The 22,228-nt window shown below is 36.8% G+C and overlaps 1 protein-coding gene across 3 annotated transcripts; it reads left to right on the top strand.

Moving 5' to 3' along the window:
* LOC109848271 (kinesin-like protein KIN-12F) lies at window positions 3,260–21,934 on the top strand. 3 transcript variants are annotated; one of them, XM_020417695.1, is made up of 38 exons: window positions 3,283–3,503; window positions 3,587–4,274; window positions 5,616–5,771; window positions 5,852–5,935; window positions 6,655–6,774; window positions 6,924–7,037; window positions 7,176–7,268; window positions 7,393–7,553; window positions 7,645–7,719; window positions 7,855–7,942; window positions 8,023–8,081; window positions 8,195–8,258; window positions 8,362–8,427; window positions 8,502–8,693; window positions 9,056–9,160; window positions 9,258–9,493; window positions 9,561–9,630; window positions 9,708–9,773; window positions 9,845–9,913; window positions 10,027–10,106; window positions 10,207–10,291; window positions 10,506–12,203; window positions 12,360–12,791; window positions 13,864–15,987; window positions 16,073–16,180; window positions 17,164–17,318; window positions 17,399–17,486; window positions 18,480–18,554; window positions 18,676–18,918; window positions 19,006–19,104; window positions 19,592–19,666; window positions 19,747–19,805; window positions 19,926–20,037; window positions 20,186–20,296; window positions 20,831–21,001; window positions 21,102–21,167; window positions 21,325–21,444; window positions 21,580–21,934. In XM_020417695.1, the coding sequence occupies exons 2-38, from the start codon at window positions 3,588–3,590 to the stop codon at window positions 21,736–21,738; spliced, it is 8,565 nt and encodes a 2,854-aa protein (XP_020273284.1). In that variant the 5' UTR covers window positions 3,283–3,503; window position 3,587; the 3' UTR covers window positions 21,739–21,934. The 3 variants fall into 3 exon arrangements, with proteins under 3 accessions (XP_020273285.1, XP_020273284.1, XP_020273286.1); XM_020417697.1 differs by lacking the exons at window positions 3,283–3,503; window positions 3,587–4,274; window positions 5,616–5,771; ... (1 more) ...; window positions 6,655–6,774; window positions 6,924–7,037 and having other exon boundaries at window positions 7,195–7,268; window positions 7,407–7,553; XM_020417696.1 differs by lacking the exons at window positions 19,006–19,104; window positions 19,592–19,666; window positions 19,747–19,805; ... (4 more) ...; window positions 21,325–21,444; window positions 21,580–21,934 and having other exon boundaries at window positions 3,260–3,503; window positions 18,681–18,877.

Raw genomic sequence — 22,228 nt, forward strand, 5'->3', positions numbered from 1 at the left:
GGCCGGGTCACGGGCCTGAACCGGCCCAGCCCACGCCAACCCCTAGTGCGAGCTAATGTGCTAATATAAAGTTGTAAAAGGAGAACCTACTTACTTTTCTTGCTTGTGTTTGATTCTAAAGCAGTTATTGCCTTCTACCAAATCATTTTGTCTTTGCTGAAGCAATTTTGGCTAAGTTTGGCAAACTCGTCAAAACTTAGCCAAGATTAATATTGCCCTGTTTTTAATATAAATTGGTTTTGAACTAAGACCAATCTTGATCTTATTTTGAGTGGTTGATAATAGACCCTTGGTTTGTGTCTGGTAAACTCTTAAAACTGGGTTAGGACTTAACCTATTCTAGTTTTTTATTTATATTTTATTAGCAAAGACATGCCAATCTGATCTAATTTTTCATAAGTCAAAAAGAGGCCGACACATCTATGTCGTATCACCACCCCTTGGTTCAATGTTGAATTGGGTTATAAACGAACTAGGCCAGGATTTATCCTGACATAGTTTTTGGGTGACTGTCAAACACGCTTGGTTTGCTCATGAACATAATAACTCTTATATATCTTGTCAAAAATAGTGTAGGCATTAAAATTACCTATAGGTTCCCACGTACAGCTCAAAACGAAGAGAAGGTGATCAGGGCCGTACCTAGGAATTTTGGGGCCCAAGGCGAAATATTGGATGAGGCCTAAGTGATACAACTCATAATACATTTTATCTCATTCTTCTTACCTTTTGAGCGGCAAAATTACATATTATTTTCAATATCTTGTAACATGGTCGATCTTAAATAAGATTTTAGTAATTTTAATTTTGAAAAACTTCTTTCAGCGGAAGCAACTGTTACGAGTATAGTCAATAGTACACGATAAGCAATACAAGTATTTAGAAAATAATCTAACCACTTTATATAGTTCAACACTTCAATTGGACTATTAATCTCTATTTTTAAAATTTCCCCAAAATACAAAAAGATTCTTCAGCGTTAAATGTTGTTTCATTACCAATATTTCATCAAATTGTTTTTTTCTATGAATTTTACGTTTTTCACAAAATATAGGTTGTACGTCATTTAATTAGCAAGTTCTTTAGTTGAATTCAAAGCAGATATAAAAGCATTTTGTCTATAATTTTCTAAATATACAATAAGACCTTTTAATTGATCTATGACAATATCAATATGCATATCTTTAGATTGTAAGATTTTACTAACTGAATTAACAGCAAACAATATGTCATACCAAATATTCATAGCTATTAAGAATTCAAAATTTTCAATCTCATAAGTTGCTAAGCTATTAACTTTACTTTTTATCTTTGGATCTTCACTTTTTAAATAAGGTTAGCTTTATGCTTAAATAACTAAGTTACATATATTTTATATATGGGTGGGTGGGCCTTATCCAACTTGGGGCCCAAGGCAAAGGCCTTAGTTGCCTTATGCTAGGGCCGGCCTTGAAGGTGATGAACATCATTATCTGAGTCAAACGGGATTATCCGTGCCGTAAAAGAGCTAACGAGTGCATGAAGCAAGTCAATAAAGTGTACGAGTCAACGAAATGATGAAATACACAAAACGGTGGAACAAAACCAAACCAAAAAGTCCGGAGAAGCTCTTGGCAGCCGAGTCGCATCAAATTTACTAGGCCAAGGCCAGGTGGCTAAGTACAGTGGTGAGCCAACCCAAGATGGCTAGGCTAAGGCCAGGTGGCTAGACACAATGCCAAGCCACCCTAAGGTGGCTAGGCTAAGGCCAGGTGGCTAGGCCAAGGCCAAGTTGCTAGGCACAATGCCGAGCCACCTCAAGGTGGCTAAGCCAAGGTCGAGCCACCCTAAGGTGGCTAGGCATAGTGCCGAGCCACCAAAGGGTGGCTCGCGCCGCGCCTAGAAATATTAAAAATACGTATTTCGATGTTTTCTCAGAATTTGTTCGTTCCAAAGTGGCGCGCGCCTAGAAATATTAAAAATACGTATTTCGATGTTTTCTCAGAATTTGTTCGTTCCAAAGCCTCCTAATCACTTGGATATCATGCTTAAACGTGGTTAGGTAACTGAAGATGAGGCCAAATTACTTGTTCTTATCCAAGAACACCGTAATTGAAGCCTATAAATACAAGTCTAGGGTCCTATACGCATGAGATCTGAAATTTAGGCGAGGTGTTGTCCCTGTGAAGAGTGAACCACAAATTTCAGAGGAGGGCTAGCAGATATTGGCGAACTTCAGCATAAAGAGTGAGCTATTCGAAGGACCTGAGGCATGTTTCATCATTCCTTACTTTGTTTTGATTTCGAGAAGAGTCGTAATCTCACTTTGTTGAGATTATCACTTCAGTGATTGTTTCCTTTGTGAAGCAAGAGCATTAAATTTTTGTACTGTCAATCAGATCTGATCTGCGACGGTCCACGGACTATCACGTCCCCGGCACAGGAAAAGATCTCATGCAAGCACCGAGTGATAAATGTCCTTTGCGTGTGTTTGAAAAGAGTTATAATTCTTATTTTATTTGTGTAAGCGAGTAGTCTTATAAAAAGATTAACTCTTTTGAATTCATTATAATTAACAAACGTGTAAGAGATTCGACGAATAAACCAACTTTTGACGTAAATATGTTGGCGACCACAGTGGGAGCCAACAGCCTCTCTACAGAGGCTGTCATGTCACAACCAAGGATATTGATCCATGTTGATACAGAGGTCGAGTACGAGTTCAACCAGCAGAAGTTTGAGGAATACCTCTCATCCTTCTCTTCAAGATCTTCCACGCCCCGCAGGTGCAAGAAGATCTTCGACTAGAGGATCGACAAGTACCGTCATTCTTGTTGACATAATGAGATGTCAACTCGACGGGTCAGCTATGCCGGGATCCTTGGCTATATTGACTGTCAATCTAACTTAAGCGGTGCATGTAGAGGGACATCTGTCCATTGTTAGCAAAGGGCGTACTTAGGTGACTGAAAACACCATAACACATTATATATCATAATACGGAAATATAATCCCTATATCAAATAAACTTCCAAGTTTCCATTCTTTTCCAAATTGTCATCCGCATATACCTTACCAAGTGCCTCAGTAGGCAATATCAATACAAAAAATAGAGAAATGTAGCCGTTGCTCTTTGATCACGTGATTTTAGAGAAAGAGACAGCGAGTTAAAAGAGATCGGGTTCCTGTATCCATCATGATTCCCAAATTACCCCCGAATTCAAACAACCGCGGCGGGTTCTTTCTCCACGCTCAATTTCAAATCCCTCTCAAATCCAGCCGTCCAATTCTCGATCCCCTCTCTCTTTCTCCACTAGGATTTTAAAATCGACAAATCCTTCGTCCTTAGCTCAGAGAGTGTGAGCGATCGAGAGAGAGAGAGAGATTCAAATTTTAAAAAGATCTAGGGTTTCTCCATGAATCGTCTCTAGTTAAAACCCCTAATTTTTACCACGAATCCATTAAAGATCAAAGGATCTCAGTATTCTTCGGTTTTACGTCCTGTTCTTGAATTCCTCAGCCAGGTATTTCCTTCGATCCTCCTCTATCTCATTAATTTCATTACGATTCTTTTCAAATTTCTCCTTTTTTCTCAAATTTGTTGCAGAATGTTGAGGGATGTGAAATTTAGCCGCCGGCACTCCGGCAAGATCCCTCAATCCGAGGAATCGAATGAGAATCTTCCCTTTGATTCGTCTTCTACACCTCACATTGACTCGGATCCCAATAGGCCGCCTTTTAACGCGATTCAAGAGGTAGTACGAAACCCTAAGCTTGGAGGGGATCAAGAAACGAGCTTGAGGAGAAAGATCGAGAGGACTCCCTCCAAGAATCAGAGTAGAGGTGTTTCGGATGCTCAATTTCGCACGCCAGAGAAACAGGCAGCAACCAAGATCCGGTTCGGGTTTGTCCCGAAGAGTGAACCCGGATCCAGTTGCGGGGATAATGAAGTTCCTGCCAATCTACCGCCATTGAGCCGGGGTTTGAGTTTGGGAAGTGGGGGTGGTTATAACTATGGGACTCCTCGGACCTATCGAACTGCTGGGAAAGCGTCATCAGTTCATTCTGATTGTAGTTCAGTTCAAAGTACACCAACAAAGAGTGTTTCAAAGCCAACACACTCAGGGTTTGGTAGCTCGCGGCCTCCTATGAGTGCTGGGAGGACTATGAACTGTGCAGTGGCTTCAAAAGGGATTCCAATGTCGGCTCCAGCTCCTTTGGTTTATGTTGCTGCTGAAGTGCCACATTTTGAACTTAGAGAGGACCCATCCTTCTGGATGGATCACAATGTACAGGTAATAATGCGAGAAATTAGCAATTATATGAAATTTGATAGTTGCGATTTAAACATGGGCCTGAATATGTGTATAAATTATGTTACTTGCGGCATATGAATGAGTTTTACTATATTGTGTTTTACTAGCAAAAGAATTGGGAGCAGTTTGAGGTTGACTGATATGAGATGTTTATGAGAAGATTTTAGAACTGAAGTAAGAAGCTTCCAACTAGGAAGAATTTGAGAGAGAAGTAACTTGGTACGTGAGTGAAGTTTAAGTTTTGTATATCACAAAGTCAGCCTACTTCTTCAATCTAATGAATGTGTCAAAAATTTGAAAAACTTAATGAACCTCCAGCACAGCTTAATCTTTCTTTCCGAAGGCTAATTAGAAGCAATTCCATTAGAGGATCTAGTCATTTCAGACTATTCAGGAATAAATATCATGGCATCACGTGATTTCTTTACTATTTTAGTGAAAGATCATGGGCATTCATACACGTTACGGAGCACGCATTAGATATGTGAAAATACATTTTTTTTTATTATTTTTATTTTTATTTTTTTAACTTTCTTTAATGTGTATCATCTAAGAACAATGTACAGTACAGTTATGAATGATGTAGATTTCCCTTGAAAATGTGTCCCTACCATGTATTTGCCTTCAGTTGAAAATTTCATCCCAAAGAAAATCAAAATACTCAATTTGTTGAAACTTGAAAGAGGGCATCTTATAAAAAAGTTTTACTCTTAAGGCCTAAGCTAGTGATGAAAATGAGGATCTATAAACGAGACACCTGTCTGATAGCTCCATTTGAATAAACTATAAAGGCCATTTAGTGAAAAGGTTATTCCATATTGTAAAACTGAGGTGGATTAAGATGCTTTGTGTCAAACATTCACTGTCGTACCTAGTTAAATGTGTTGGGTTTTTTATAAGGCTTTACGTTAAATGCACGATGTGCCTAGGTGTCTTTTGTTGCCTATAGACGCTTGTATTTTTAAGAACACAAGAAACCCTACTTTTCTTACAAGTATTTGAAAGAAAATAAGGAACATCTATAAAGGAAGATAAAGAAAGGACCGAGAAACGCAAACTGTTAAAACATTCTTCCTTAGTTGCTTCCAACATCCTTGATTTCATGATATTTTTGTAAGGAATCTCTAGTTGGACTAGGATTCTGATCTGGCTTGCTGTCTATTTATTCAATCAGCAGAGTCTTGCATGAAACCAAAGAGCTCTATGAGAGTAAATACAATATAGAGTACGAACCTCAGTTTTCTTCCGTTTTTGTTGGGTAAAAATTTGAATTGTAGTCCCTATAAGATGCTCACTTGAATTTTTTTGTTATATCTTTAGGTTGTAATTCGTGTTCGCCCTATTAATAGTTCAGAACAAAGCTTGCAAGGTTATAGCAGATGTCTGAAGCAGGAAAATGCTCATAGCATTACATGGATTGGACAGCCAGAATCACGATTTACATTTGATTATGTGGCGTGCGAGACTATCAGTCAGGTCAGCATTTACATTTAGTAAAATATAAACAAGCTAAGCCATTTTAACTCAACTGGTTATAATATTAAATTGTTATTCAGGAGATGCTTTTTAGAGTGGCCGGCCTACCAATGGTTGAGAATTGCATGTCTGGATACAACAGTTGCATGTTTGCATATGGACAGGTATCTGTTTTACTTTTTATTGTTTGATATATTATTTCCAGCCAATGAAAATTCAATGCCCAGTAGGCATGCACTAAGGGGCTGTTTGGTTGTATGTTTTTACCATGTAAAAGGATGGAAAGTGCAAAAAAGTGGGTCCCAATATCAGCTTTCATCACTTTACATTGTTTGTTTAAATTCTCTTTTACATGAAAAGCTTACACCTTTTGATGAGGTGTCACCGAAAGCAAAATCACCAAAATTAGGAGTGATTTTGTTGGAAAGCTGACACAATGTCATAAATGTGTCCAAAAAAATAATAAAAAAGTCAAAACCTTGTAGAAAGTGGTGAGGTGGTAAATGTGTCCAAAAAAATAATAAAAAAGTCAAAACCTTGTAGAAAGTGGTGAGGTGGATAACCACTTTTTATTTTGTGTCATAAATGCTCTAGTTTATATTATACTATCCAAAGATTCCAAACAATGTAATACTATTATTTTAGGATTCACAAAGATTCCTAACCAAATTAATGTAAACACCCGAATGGAAAGTGGTGGGGTGGATAACCACTTTCTATTTTGTGTCATAAATACTCTAGTTTCGGCATCCAAACAGCCCCTAATGTACACTCTCAATGGTTTCATATTTGAAAATATCTTAGTGTTTGCTAAATTTTCTGCTTCCTGAATCATATGATAACTACTTTTCTTTCTGTCACATATTTGTATTTGCTACTGTAGACAGGAAGTGGGAAGACGTACACAATGCTTGGGGAGATTGGTGAAGTAGACCTCAGGCCCAGTGCAGATCGTGGAATGACACCACGCATATTTGAGTTCCTGTTTGCACGAATTAAAGCGGTAAAATACTAAAATGTCAGAGCAAAATAAAAATAATATTGTACTATATAACACTGGTTCTTTGCCATCATATTATTGTAGTGTTGCTTTTGATTACCGAAAGAGGGAAGAGCCCAGCATATTGTTATATTGTTGTTTTTTAATTACAGGAAGAGGAAAGTCGGAGGGATGAGAAACTTAAATACCACTGCAAGTGTTCCTTTTTAGAGATTTACAACGAGCATATAACAGATCTCCTTCATCCTTCATCCACCAACTTGCCTGTGGGTTTTGAATTATCTTGACTCTTAACTGTTTGAGTTTTTATTTCTCTTAATAGGCTCACCTTATTCCTTTCACCTTTTATTTTCCATGTGATCTGTGTATTATGAATAGCTTTGAAAATGACTTACTGTATGCAGCTACGGGAAGATATACGAAAAGGTGTTTATGTCGAAAATCTTACAGAATTTGAAGTTGAAACCGTTAACGATATTCTAAGGCTTCTTTTTCAGGTAGGGACTATCATTATACCTTTTTCTTTTACTGGCAAGTAGCTTTTCAATAAAATATTTGTTAAGTTATTAAAAAACTATCCATTTCCATAGCATCTTTATTGTTGCAAATAATTCTTGTTAGGGTGCTGCAAATAGGAAGGTTGCAGCGACAAACATGAATCGTGAGAGCAGCCGTTCACATAGTGTGTTCACTTGTGTGATTGAAAGTAGATGGGAAAAGGATTCAACTACTAATCTACGGTTTGCAAGGCTAAACCTTGTAGATCTTGCTGGCTCAGAAAGGTTAGGCATGATATCTGATTAGTGGATTCATTGTTCTCTTGTGAATAATAACATGAGGCTGTATACTTCAACATGCATTCATTTAAAACAGGCAGAAAACTTCTGGTGTTGAAGGGGAGCGCTTGAAGGAAGCTGTGAGCATTAACAAGTCCTTATCAGCTCTTGGGTATGTGATGCTGTCTATATACTTAATATTTTTGCTAGAGAAAAGTAAAGTGCATTGTAAGCATCCTTTTTTCCTTTGACATTGTTGATAAAAAAATTCATCAGATGATGATTGGTTACATCTTTTCATTTGCAGTCATGTAATAACGGTTCTTGCTGATGTGGCACATGGGAAGCAAAGACATGTGCCTTACCGAGACTCTAGGCTGACATTTCTTCTTCAAGTCAGGATCTAGTTTGATTTATTTGATTTTTTATTGGTCATTTTTATCAGCTCAAATTATTCATAATCTAAGCTTCACAGGACTCTCTTGGGGGAAATTCGAAAACTATGATCATAGCAAATGTTAGTCCTTCAATTTGGTAAGTGATGTATCGCTTCCTTCTGTACATTGTTTTCTTCTTGAAGCAAGGTATTGTATCAGTGAAGAAGGGTTATTCAAATTCTTAATGGAGCCCCTTACCATTCCATGCAGCTCTGCAAATGAAACATTAGGTACTCTGAAATTTGCTCAGCGTGCAAGGCTTGTTCAAAACAATGTAAGTGCTGTAATATCTACCAAATACTCGGGTTACGCTACAACTAAATTTCAGACTGATCATTTCATTGATTATAACTCCCATGTTTATTTAAAACAAAAAGGCTGTTATCAATGAAGATGCTTCGGGAGATATAAGTGCTTTGCAACATCAAATTCGCCTGTTAAAGGTTTGACTTATTATTATCTGGTTTCTAATTTCCTTGTAATGGAAAATAAAAGTAGAATGTTTAATCCGTTTCAGGAGGAGCTCTCCTTACTTAAGCGTCAAAATGTCTCGAGGTCATTGTTGTTTCGCTCCGAAATTATGGGAGACAATAAGGATGGGGACCTAGATGCTTCTGTTGAGGAATATTTGCATGTACAAGCACAACTGAGTGCTGAGGAGCCGAATAGTATTGAATCTGGTGGAAGTGTTAGTGTTTCTATTAAGCAGGTAATAAACAGCAGCCAGTTGCTATCAGGATAAATTCAGCTATCTATTGAAGTGTATCTCCAAGTCTTGACAATCAGTCACCTGTTCATGTCTTGGCAATCATCTCTGCTTTTAAGATTTTTCAGTGAGAGAAAGCCCAGAAATATGCTCTTGCAGTCTTGTTATCATTAGTTCCACTGTAACTTGAATATTGGAGTCCAATCTTGTCATAACGGTTCCATCACAAGAGATTTCTATTTGAAGATGATAGTGTTCATTGAATAGAAAAACAAACGTGGATCCATATCATTCTATTGAACAGCCAGTTTTCCCAGTTTGTTACTGAGTGAACTAGGTTCTGAAAACTTTCTTGACATCTGCAGTTGAAATCATTGGAAGCAACATTAGCTGGTGCATTGCGAAGAGAAAAAATGGCAGAGACTACTATTAAGCAACTAGAGACTGAAATTGAACAGCTAAATCGCTTGGTAACATTTAGTAACTGAAACCAAGTGCAGTTTTTTGACATGGATCTCTAAAGGATATTTTTACTTATAACTGATTATTCCTGGTTCCATTTGACAGGTTTGCCAAAGAGAAGAAGATACGCGCTGCTCCAAAATGATGCTTAAATTCCGGGAAGACAAAATTCATAGAATGGAGGCCCTTTTGGATAGACATTTACCAGCAGATTCATACTTGCAGGAGGAGAATAAAGCACAATCAGAAGAAATACAGTTGCTTCGAGCAAGAGCTGATAAGAACCCAGAAGTGACTCGTTTTGCTTCGGAAAATATTAGACTCTTAGATCAACTTAGAAGGTTTATATTACCGGAACTAAAGGTTTAGATTTTTGCCTTTCAAATCACTGAACCTACATTCTTACAGGTACCAGGAATTCTATGAAGAAGGAGAAAGAGAACTACTGCTGGCCGAAGTATCTGAGATGCGCAACCAGGTCTCTGCAACTTTCTTTTATTACGTCTTTTGTGGTCTGGTCTGATAGACTAACGTATGTACATTTTGTTTTTGCAGATTGTTCTTATCCTTGATGGGAAGTCTGAACATGTTCACCAATACGAGCCAGATTTAGAGCTGAAGGTTGTCTTTGTTGCTGCTTATGCCCTTCTTTTCCATCTCTCTGTTATGCATGCTGATAATTCTTATTGTAGGAGGATACACACCCTCAGATTTCTGGTTCTATGCGAGATTCTCAAGATTGTGAATCATTATCTATAGAGGTAGATGCTAATCTTTTTCTTGTCAATAAAAATGAGATAAAGGTTGATTTATAAATTTGCACCTTAACAAGTTCAAATCCATACTTTTGTTTCTTTTTCTCGTGCATATTAAGCTAAAGGAGACCTCCCAGGAGTTGGAGCAATGCAGAGATAAACTTAACTCTTGCTTAGAAACCAATGCAACGCTCACTAGGTAATTCTTGCTACTTTCCAGGGAATCCGAATTTATTTTGGAAGCCTCCTCCAATCTCTGTATTGTAGTTTACTTATCTTTTTTTTTCCCTTACCTGCAGGGAGTTGAACAATCTGCACGTTGAATTAACCAACATGAAATCTGCATGTAATGATGAGCATTTCAATGTGGAAACTGATAATATGGTATGCATGAATAAAATCAAACTTGGTTACTGATATTGTCGTTCATCCTTGTTTCATTTTTTTATTTTTTTTGTGTAATCTTGAAAGAACAATATCTTCAGTTACTATGTCAAATATTTTTCAGTTTCATGAATTACTAGTTGAATTGAATGTGAATTAATTTGTGCAACAGCAACCCGGAAATGTTCATTGCTTGTTTGTGATTTTTTTTCAGGATTTGTCTCTGCTGTCTCTGGATTCAGTTCATTCACCTCCCGTCCCCTCATACTCGTTGAATCATGCTGAAGAAATTTTAAATTTACAACTGGAGCTTGATATACTGAAGACCATTCTTGGAGAAGAGAAATCAACTCGTGTTGAGATGGAGAAAAGAGCTCTGGAACTGGAGAATGAGCTCAAAGAAGCAAAACAAAGTATCTTGCTACATGAACGTAAAGAAATAGAATTAAATGATGCAAAATCTGTCATTGAAGCACTTGAATCCCAGCACATCTTATCAATAAATGAGCTCGAGGAACTAAAGGAGAGCAATAATCAGTTTCTCGATCTTGTAAAGAAGCAGGAGAATGAGATTGCCACATTGAAAAAACAAATTGGTGATATTTATGGGGAAGAGAAGCTATCTTCTGCTTGTAGAAAGCTAAAGAGTCAAGCTTCACACACTGAAAATGAGGGCTCTCCTTTGTGTGAGAAGCTTAAAAAGATGCAAGCTTCCCTAGAAAAAGCAAGGAGTTTTAACACAAGGTTTCAAAGTGATCAGGCATCTCAAACATCTCTTGAACAAGAAAAGGTTGAAGTCCGCAGACAAGTTGAAGTGGAGACAGCTGAAGTGATCGTATGCTTGCAAGAGGAACTCATAACTCTCCAACAACAGGTTGATGACAGCAATAAAAATGAGATTCTTGCTAGACAGAGCTTGATGACGTTTGAAACTGAGTTCAAAAGTCTACAAGAGAAGTTTTCTGTTGTGACTCAGGAAAATGAAAAGCTTGGGGAAATGCTTGAAGAGAAAAAACAGAACCTGAGGTTGCTGTCAGAAAATTGGGAAAATTTGATATATGAAATTGCGGAAGTACTTTCTGATGGGAATATTGCTCTTGAAAATGCTTCGGACCAAGTTGCATCAATTTCTGATACCTTTCCTGGCAGTTGGGTAACTGAGCAGGTTGAGAAGATTATTAGGAGTATGTCTGAGAAGGATTTGTTAATTGAAGAACTTCACAAGTGTCTGGAAGATGCACAGAATGTAAAATCTGATATGGAATGGAAGCTGAGGTCCTTGAGAGGAGCGACATTGGCTATAACAGAAGCACAGCAGCAGGAAAGCAGTGATAATGAAAGGGAGATTCTCCACCTAACATCACAGCTATCTCAAAAAACGTCTATCATAACTGAACTGGAGAATAGCATTAGACTTGGTGAAGAACGACTAAGGAAAGCTGTGACATGTGCAACTGTTGCTTTCACTGTAGTGAACCATGTATCTGAGATCAATGCGGCCCATCTTCAAGCTCTGGAGTTTGTAAAATCTGAATACATTGAGTCCACAGAAACCCTAAAGCAGAAGGATGCTCTCCTACAAGAACATATACTTCTTCAACTTGACACAGAAAACCGGATGCAAACTATGAAAGCACAGGTGGAGCAGTTTCAGGAACAGACTCATGAATTGTTAGTACAGCTGCAGCAATCTCAGCGGACAGCAGATGAGCAAGTTTTGGAACACCAACATAACGTTAAAGTTGCAGATATTGCTTTTTCTGGAGATGATCTTCTGGAAGGAAGACAGAAATTTGATGTTGTCAAAATGGGTGTGAGTGTGATGGATTCTTGTGTAAATGACTCTGCTGGAAAGGTCAGCTGCCCAACAGATGATTTTACTGAAGGTGCAGCCAACGGCTCCAAGCACCGGGTAAGCTAATGCTCTTGTTATTTGATAAACAAGATGAGCCATGGACTCCTCTCTGATGTTCACTAGTCAGTAAGTCCTTGCCTTTAATTTGATGTTATTTACATAAACTGGTATCTCTACAAATTGGTTATAATTATCACTTCATTGCATATGCAGATGGGGATTGAATCAAATGAAGATACTGTCAGCGCTGAGCAACATAATGTTGAAAGTATTTCAGGTGCAAGCATAAACCTTAGAGAAATTCAAAAAATAGGGCCCGGGTATGGATGCCTGTCACAAAATATTTTGGATAGAGAAAGAACCATTGTCCTTCTGAGGAGGGAATTAGAATCTGCATTTGATAGCCTAAGAGAAGTGAAGGCTCAGATGGTCAAGCTACTTGACGAGAAAGAAGACGTCAAACAGTCTGAAGTACAGAGCAAGAAAAATGTTGAACATTTGACAGTTGAAGTTCTTCTATTTAAATCAGAGATGATCGATAAAGAACAACAGTTTGAATCTAGACTGCTGGAGTTGGAAGAAAAACTGCAAAGAGTAGAGGAAAGTACAGTTTCATCTAATGTATGCTGGCATGAAATGAAAGAGGTATGATCTTGATGTTGTCACTTGTTTGGTTCCAGGCTCACAAAGAAGTCCTGCAACACCGATATTTTTTCTAGACAATTTATAACCATATATGTTGTTTAGCTTGTATGGAAAACTATATTAGTTCAGTATGGTTGCTTCAAAGAGATAGCACAGCTGAACAAGAGTGCAACATCTAATAAGACACTATGCATGAAGATGTAATATAGGGGTAAATTTCATAAAACTACCATGAACTTCGGGCGGGTGTTTTGGAGAATTTTGCCTTATGTACTTTATACATCTTCGTTATTACCTCTCTGATCTTTGTGGGCACGCGTGCGCACACGTACACATTACACACACCCCTCTTTACCATTTTGTATAAATAGACTATTCTATTTGTATAGATATGGTAGAGGGGCATATCCAACCTTTCTTCTCTCATTAATTCTAGTTCTTCAGTGCGGAGTAGAGCAGTTTGGTAGCTCTCAAGGCTTGTAACCCTGAGATCTTACTCATGTATCACTTCTGGTTCTACATTTGTTTGAATCCATGCGTCTAACCAAGAAATTCTTATTCAGTCTGCTATTCCCTACCCATGCCACTATTAAGTAGTAATATGAAAGTCTAGTACATTTTAGAAAACTTAAAAAGTAATGCATAATTGCACATACTTTCACAATCTTGTATTCAGATGTGAAATATTCTTATTTTTACCTTTTTCTTTTTCTTTTTCTTTTGTTGTAAGTGTATATCTCACTCGTGTATCGCTCACTTGTGTATCGCTCAATGTATAAAATTTTTTAGAAAACTTAAAAAAGTAATGCATACTTGCACATACTTGCATAATCCTGTATACAGATGTGAAATATCCTTATTTTACCTTTATCTTCCTTTTCTTTCATTGTAAGTACATATCTCACTCATGTATCCCTCACTGTATAATTTTTTTTGAGATCATAAAAGGAACAGTTATTTTGTGGCTATCTTATTACATTTGTTTCTTATCTAGTCTGCTATCCCCTCCCCCGCCAACCCCACCCATCTGGAAGGTTTGCCTAAGGTAGTAACTCTCCAACTGTTTTCTTAGGGTCTTGAAGTGGAGCTCAGTAATGCAAAGGCAATTGCAGCTCAAAAAACACTTGAGGCTTCATATCTTCTAATAAAGATTGAGGAGATGCAAGGAACTATGCAAGATGCTGATGTGACGGTCAATGCACTGACTGAAACCAATGAAGCAATAAAACTTGAGGTAGAGAGACATAAGACAATTGAAACCACATTAAACTGTGAGAAGAACCATTTAATAAGTGAGCTGCAGATGTTACAGTCTTCCCTTGATGTGAAGGAGAAAGAAAACGAGTCGATGCAGAAGAAGTTCACAGAGAATGTTACAGAAGCAAGAAACTTGCTTTTGGAACTTGAGGACACCTTCAGGCTTTTACAGGGCACTTTCACAGAGAAGTTCAGGTTGATAGAATGTGATCTGTCCTGGCTCAAGTCTCAGCTGCAGCTTAACACTCAGTTGGTAAGCGTTTGGTTAGAAGAAATTTGGTCAGAGATCATTGGAAAAGATTGTGCCGTGTCTGTATTACACCTCTGTCACATGGGAATTCTATTGGAGAGAGTAACTGGGCTCAATGCAGAGAATGTTTTCCTCTACAATGGCTGGTGTGATTCAAAATCGGTTATCGCTGATCTTAAGAACCACAATTCTAAAGCAAAAAGGGAACTCGAACAATGTAGCACTCTTAAAGGAAAGCTTTTGGTTGACATTAATGACAGTTTCAACCGCATCACAAAGAAAGAAAACGAAACCGTGGAGTTTAAAGCAAGGTTAAACTCTTTCGAAGAAAAAATCGTGCACTTGCAATTGCAAGAAGAAACCATGTTGGATAGGTCAAATTCAATGGGCACAGAACTTGCTATTCTGATGGAGTTGGATTCAAGTAGAAATGCCTCAATGGCAATTTCTGCACAGGAGAAATTTCTTAGGGAAAAAGAAGAGCTTAATTACCAACTGGTAATTGAGAAAATAAAGGAGGAAATTGTTCTAAATAAAATAGAAATGGAGCTGAGAAATGTTGAGATGGAGTACTTGCTTGATGAGAACGAAACTCTAAAGAATGAATTGCTGAAACTAAGGGAAGAAAATTCTAGAGCAAATGGAGATCTGCAGGATGAAAAAGTAAGATTTGTCTCTACTGTTGAACATTTAAGCATTGTCAATGAGGAAAATCTCAAGTTACAGGACACGGCATGCTCCTTACAAGCTTGCATCAACAGATTACAGGCTGAAATGGATATGAAATGTACAGAACTAGCACTCGTTTTGAAGGAATCTGAACTAAAAAATGAGGACAATGAATTACATATCAAAACAACACATGCTTTGCAGATGGAGAATGACTACTTGAAAAATGAGCTACTGGAATTTAACAGAAAGAAAGATGATCATGATGCAATGCTTATGTCCGAGTTTAGAAATTGTTATGATTTAACTCAATCAGTGGATATGACACTCGACAGAATGTTCCATATCACAGACAACCAGATGTCTTTTCTGAATGATAGAATATGCCCAGAAATTTCTAAGTACAAAGACATGGCATCTAAGATTATCGATGAGTTAGAATTCGTGGAGTTATCTGTGAAAAAACTCATGCTGCAGAATTTCTCTCTTCAGTCTGAATCGATGCGAAAAGATGATTTATCAAAAGGCTTGTCATTTGATCTGAGATTACTTCAGGAGTCGGCATCCACTGCTAAGGACCAAAGTGATGAACTCGAAGCTGTTTTGAAATCTATAGAAAATGAACTCGTAGCTAAGACATCTGAGCTTGATGAGAAAAATGGAAGAATTGATGTCCTTGAATTAGAGCTTGCTGAAAAAGAAAATGCAGTCCAACTGATCTCTTCTGAAAACCTTGAATTGAAAGCTCACATGGAACGCATGTTAGAAATGAGAAATACCATATTAGAAGAGTTGGCGGAAAAAGGCAATGTTAATGAGAGGTTAAAAGATGAATTGCTTCAAATGAGTAATTTGCTTGGCCAGAGGAATCATCTTCCAGAGGATTTGCAGGATGACATGGCCAAACTTGCAGATGAAAAAGATTGCTTGGATTCTCAGATGCTTATCTTGAAAGAGCAGATGGAAACGGCTCAAGCACTTGCAGAAGAACATGAAGCTATTGCTACTGAATTTCGTCAGGTAGCAAGAAACTGAATAAGTTTTCTATTCATCAATATATGTATATGTTATTCATTTAATTCTTCTGTTCACTTAATTTGTATAGATAGCAGAAGAAAAAAAGTTGTATGCTGCAGATAAAGAGGAGGAGATTAAACTATTGGAGAAGTCTATTGAAGAGCTTGAATGCACTGTAAGCGCATTGGAAAATAAGGTGAATACGCTGAAATTCAATTTTTTGGAAAAGTTTCATTAACACCTCCTCTCAGCCCACCCCCACCTTAATAAATCCCCCTTTTATGAACGCTTGTAATGGGACTTAACCAATCTAAATATGTATATAATCTACAATGGCTTTATACCCTTTACTTCTTCTTTTTCAACTGTTTCATATTCTCCATTTTACATCTCCTACCCTAGAACATTTTCCCATTCAAATTGTGTGATAATTTTTTGTTCTTCTCTGCGTTGTTATTATTCCCAAATTTAATGAGTAGTAAAGTTAAAGGAAAATAACTTTTATCTTTAAAGTTGCATATAAGTTTCAGTTGAAGGATAGTGTGGCATTTGTTCGCATTGTTAGCCTAGAATTAAGATCAATAGATGGACGAGAAAACAATACTTGTTAAGGAGATTAAGAAGTGGGTTATATAGCCATGTTTGCTATATCCACTCCCAAACAGTAATTTTGGGAGTTGGATTGCCGAAAATGCCCTTTTGATGTTGAGGGTGTTTCTGGAATGGACTTGGCCTGTTTTGGTTTGGGAGAAGGGCAATTTAGTCCTCACACACCCCCAAAGTTACTGTTTGGGAGTGTGAATAGTTGGACTCGTTATATAGCTAATGTGGACTTAGGCATGCATTCTAAAAAGGACTAGGATTATTAATTTTGAATTATTAGTTGTTTAAGATAAATCAGCATTAGTAATGGTTTTACTTGAACATCATTTGTAATGTAACAACAAAGAAGGGCATTAATAAAAACATACTTAAAGATGCCTAGTATCTCCTCATAACTAGGGAACAAAACAATATGGAAATAAAGATTATAATGGGGGTTGCTTTTTTTTGGGAAATTGGAGAAGACGATGTAATTTATAAGTTAAAAAAAGAGCACAGTGAAAATTTCCCTTTTCTTTAACGTTCTTTCACTTATTAGCTTTCATGACCACTAACAGTTTTCATTAATTCTAAAAGGTGGAATTTGTCAGAGGAGAAGCTGAAAAACAACGACTGCATAGAGAAGAGCTAGAGATGGAACTCGAGGCTGTGAGACACCAGATGCTTACGTTACCTTCCTATGGCAGCAATATCAGACAAAATACAGATGGCAGGAATCACGACCTCACACGGTTTGTTCAGGTCTTATATATCAAATTTCTTCAGCCGAAGAGTTTGTTTACTAAATGCTGGCTTCTATGTTCCAATCCAGGCACCTAAAGGCAAAAGTTACTGAGCTGCAAGAGGCTCAACAGAATATACAGGTTCTTCGAAAGGAAGTTGCAGATAAGGATTCAGAGGTTTGCATATCAGATTATAGATTTGCAGTGCTTATTTTTTAAGTATTATTTGGTGTATTCAATTAGGAGAATGATTTTTATTTATAAGATATTCATCACCTCTTTCCCTCTTCGCTTGATTGTCATAAGCTCCTACCTATCTTTCTTACCTCCTAAGGTTTATTTATGAGATAGCGCCATCAGATCATTCTAGTCACATGTTTACATGCCTGCTCAAATATGACTTGAAATTAGAGTTACAGGGATTTCCAGCTGTGGCTTGATAGCCTAGTTTTACAGTTTTTCCAAATGGAAAAGTGTGGTACTGATTTGAAAGTGGAGTCAGTAGTTTTTCTATATAAACTATCAATCAAATAGTTATATTGTAACTCAGTGCATTTGAATGGTTTTGTCAATTTAGATGTCCTCCACTCTTATAAGTCTTGCTACGGAGTTAGCACTATGTCTTTTGTTTCTCCTTCTAGATTTGTTTTAACTAGATTGTTTTCTTTAATTTGACTATCATCTGTTTATCGCTTCAATTTTTATCTTTTCTATCGTCAAGATCTCTGCAAGTCATTGTTCCAGTATGCTAGAAGGTATGGTACCTAAAAGGCTAAAACTTTTGAGTAACACCCAAAATGGTACCAGAGTACCATGAGTAAAGAGAAAGTTCTTAGGTTCAAAGCCCGTTGTAGACATCATTTGTATTCTCCCTTCACGTGTAAACCCTGCGTACTGCCTTTTACATGAGAGGGAGTTTTAGGTTGTTCTGCACAGATAATATGTATGTTGGTCACTATCTAATGTAATATTTTAATAATGGCAACAAGTGCTGCATACTATTTCTTTGTGCTTGGAAAATTGACTTAGTAACCCTGCAGTTGCCAAAAATTTGCAAAATCAAATTTTCTTTGTATAGTCACCATCTGTTGAAATCTTTTCTGGTATTGGTTGTTCCACAGTCAAATGTGATTATTGTCTTGATTCTTACAACTATTTCATTTCCTGAAGATTGCTCAGTGTAAAGCACACATATCGGAACTTAACATGTATGCAGAGGCACAAGCAAGAGAATACAAACAAAAGGTATAGCTCTGCTTGCTACTTTTATGAGATATTCAGCAGATTATTCTAGTAAGAAGTAGTTTTCTGTGTTCAAATAGTTTATTACTATTAAAGATTTAACTATACCTGCAAACTTTTCTAGTTTAGAGAACTAGAAGCTATGGCGCAGCAAGTCAAAGCAGAAGCAATACCCGCTAACTCTACAAGCCTGGTATCAACGAGGTCAGAAAAAAGTGCAGCAAAATCTAGGGGTTCTGGTTCCCCTTTCAAATGTATTGGCTTGGGACTCTCACACCAAATTAGTTCTGAGAAGAATGAAGAACTGGCTGCAGCTAGGCGACAAATACAAGAGCTCGAAACCTTAGCTGCAAGTCGGCAGAAAGAGGCAAGGCTTTCATCTCTGCTCATTTTATGAGGATGATTTACATCAAAACAGTAATAGTAACTTATTGCTGCTCATATTTATACCCAGATATTCATGTTGAATACCCGCCTGGCAGCAGCAGAGAGCATGACTCATGATGTAATCCGTGACCTACTGGGGCTTAAGCTGGATATGACGAATTGTGCAGTAAGATCAACATCCATAAATCTTTCAGCTTGTTGTTTTCATTTCTGGAAGTTAAAATATATAGAAGCAAGGAGTTTAGCAAAATAAATTTAGGAGTTTTCTTGAACAATATTTAGAAGCTTTACAAATTAATCTCCATGAAAACTGTTAGTTCCTATCCCTTGGATGTCAGCTTAAACTGCAAAAGGAAAAAAAAAGGTATGCTTCTTTAAAGGCTGACCAAGCTTTCTGCTGTTCTAAGTGTAGTATCCTCTCCTGTTAATATTTTGTTGGCCTGAAAATTTGGCACCTTCTTAAACTCTTGATATTGGGACAGTAGTTGGTTGTTAAATCATTCAGACTTTCAATTGAGGTCATTTTGGTCAGAAATGATTTGTCTCTTTCTTCCCACTTTTTTAGTGTCAGATATCACTTGACACAACTGTGTCATTTGTGTCATATGCTTTTAACTTAATATTGTTTCTGCTTTATGTTTGTTTCATTTTAGGAAGTTCTAGATCAAGATCAATTGCAAATGATCAAGATGAAATCTCAGTTTGGTGATCAAGAAAACCAAGAAAAGGTTGGCTCTGCCGAGGAACTGTTGATGTCCAAGGAAGTTTATTTTGCTGTTCTAACAGGATTTATTTATTCTTCTCTCAGGACCAACTAGTCCTCAAGCTGAAGAAACATCTCAACAAGTTCATTGAAGAGAGGGAAAGGTAAAAGTCGCCACTTAAAAGCCATAAAAAGTTTATCAGCTGCTATGCTTGTGATTCCATTTCACAGAATACTAAGTCAGCTTTCACTAATACTAAGTCAGTTTCACTTTGATCTTGTAGTTGGCTTGATGAAATAAACCAAAGACACACAGAAACTATATCTCTACGAATTGCATTGGAAAAGCTTCAGCAAAGAGAACAATTTCTTATCACTGAAAATGAGATGCTAAGGGTATGAAAGATCCTCATCATTTTTTGGTTATTTCACAGCCAATCTTTTTTTGGCTGCGTTTTCCCCCTTTTTCTTTCCTTTGCTTTTCATTATTTCTAGTCCAAAGTTTTGCCTTCAATTTATTTCATTGTCATGGACCATGTTGTAGGTGGATAATACAAAATACAAGAAGACAATATTGGAACTTGAACTTGAAGTGAGAAAGCTCTCTGACCAGCAGAATTTTCATCAGCGTATTCATCACCATGTTAAGATAAAGGTACGACATGATAGTTTGCCAAACATATATGAATAATTGTTATATGGTTTGCCATCATCTATAAAATATTTTATAGAAGCCATTTCCATCTTCAGACTTCTTAGAGGGCCATTAAACACATTGAGTCATCCAGATGTAAAAACTCTATCTAACATTTCCGTTTAGTTGTCTGAAGTATCCAGAGTACTAGAATTACCATGAAAAGCACTCAATACAAGTGACCTGAGTATACTTCTGAAGAATATTTTAATTCTTTTTACTATTACACCTTTCTTATTCATTCCTTTTGAAAACAATTACGAGAGCAACAAAATAATTATAAGCTACTAGTATTTTAATGGTATCTTCTAATACTTGAGGTAAGCAAGAGGCCCTTACTAGAAAAGAAGGATTAAGAATTTAAATTTCCACATTTGCTAGTCTGTAGTCCAAACATGCATTAAACTTGAGAGCAAAGCTTTATTTCTGTTATAAGCATTTTACTGGATTTGATAGCCTATTCTCATTAGTGTTCTATAACGATCTACCTGCCAGGAAGAAAACAAATTATTGAGGATTCTAAAGGATGATCTACACGCAAAGTTAGAAAAATCAGAGTCAGCCCTTTCACGTGTGAGAGAAGAACTTGCACAATATCGAGCAGCTTGTGGAAAGAAACCGTTTGTTGACATTGATGAAGAAGAACATCTGAAGACAAAATTAGACGTATGTACTTTATTTTGAGTGGAGTATATACATCCTCTTAGCACAAGGTATTCACAGTTTCTATAGATAGTGTGATCTTGACCATTTCCCTATTCAACAGGATAGCGAAGAGGAGAGAATCCAACTTGCGCAAAAGCTATTGACCTTGTGTACAAGCATCCTAAAGGTGGATAAGATAGCTTGTTATACATTTGGGTTCCATATTGACTTATAAAGAAAAACTTCACTCTATATTCTATAGCTTGTTATACATTTGGGTTCAGTATTGACTTATAAAGGAAGACTTTACTCTATTCTGCTCTTCTAAGTGAATGTCATTGCAGATAGCTGGATTGTCGAGGCCTTCGTCTGCTGTAAATCTCTCAGTAGCAGAAGATGCACTCCGCCAGCTTAAGGAACGTAGTAGTTCGCTTGAAAGTGAAGTACAAGATCTGAAATTAAAGGTAGTCTTTCTAGTTTCTATTTTTCAATTCATTACCTACATCAGTATGCATTCATTTATTGGTGTGTTAGTTACTGCATATTTATCTCAGCACACACCCTGCATGATGATGAAACTTCTTTTACTTGTGTTGCAGTGTAAATTTTTCCGTGAAAAGTTGAAGTTGTCTGAGCTCAGGCAACAGGAGAACTCAGTGATACAAGAGAACAGTTCTTCCCATTCACTGTCACCTTCAAGTTTTCATGTGTATCATAATGATGTAGTTGGAGATAATCACATATTAGCAATTAGCTGAAGGAGGGAAGATCAAATTCCTTGTATAGTATGTACAGGAACTGATCAATTAAATGCTCAGTTGATCAGTTCACTGTCGGGAGGAAATTCCTTCTTTTTTGTATTACAGTCGAAGCAATATAATCCATTCATTTGGTTTCATCTCAGGTTGTAATTGATCAAGCAGTTATCAAATAGTTCGATTGTTATTTGTCTAACTATTTGTTCAAATTCCACTTGAGAGACATTTAAGAGAAATCAAGTAATTTTATTAATTGGATAATAATAAAAAAATAAAATATATTTACATATTCGATTCATCAACTTATCAACATCTATTATAATTTGTGTAATTACAAACATATTTGTCATGTGTTGATCCTCAATAAATTTATTTTAATTTTGTCTCTTGAAATTCCTGATCTATATTAAAGAATAATTTCCAATCATGAATTTACTTGTTACTTAAAAAAATCAAATTCTTTAGCAAAATTAAAGCATTTTATTAACCA

Source organism: Asparagus officinalis, chromosome 7 (genome assembly GCF_001876935.1).
Source record: "Asparagus officinalis chromosome 7, Aspof.V1, whole genome shotgun sequence".
In the NCBI taxonomy this organism is placed as follows: Eukaryota; Viridiplantae; Streptophyta; class Magnoliopsida; order Asparagales; family Asparagaceae; genus Asparagus; species Asparagus officinalis.

What these genes read in the sequence shown, in the direction of transcription:
- LOC109848271 (XM_020417695.1), top strand. Translation starts at nt 3,588, where the DNA reads ATGTTGAGGGATGTGAAATTTAGCCGCCGGCACTCCGGCAAGATCCCT. An exon ending in GATCTTGCTGGCTCAGAAAG is followed by an intron (nt 7,554 to 7,644) that starts GTTAGGCATGAT and finishes CATTTAAAACAG; the next exon opens with GCAGAAAACTTCTGGTGTTG. An exon ending in CAAGGCTTGTTCAAAACAAT is followed by an intron (nt 8,259 to 8,361) that starts GTAAGTGCTGTA and finishes TAAAACAAAAAG; the next exon opens with GCTGTTATCAATGAAGATGC.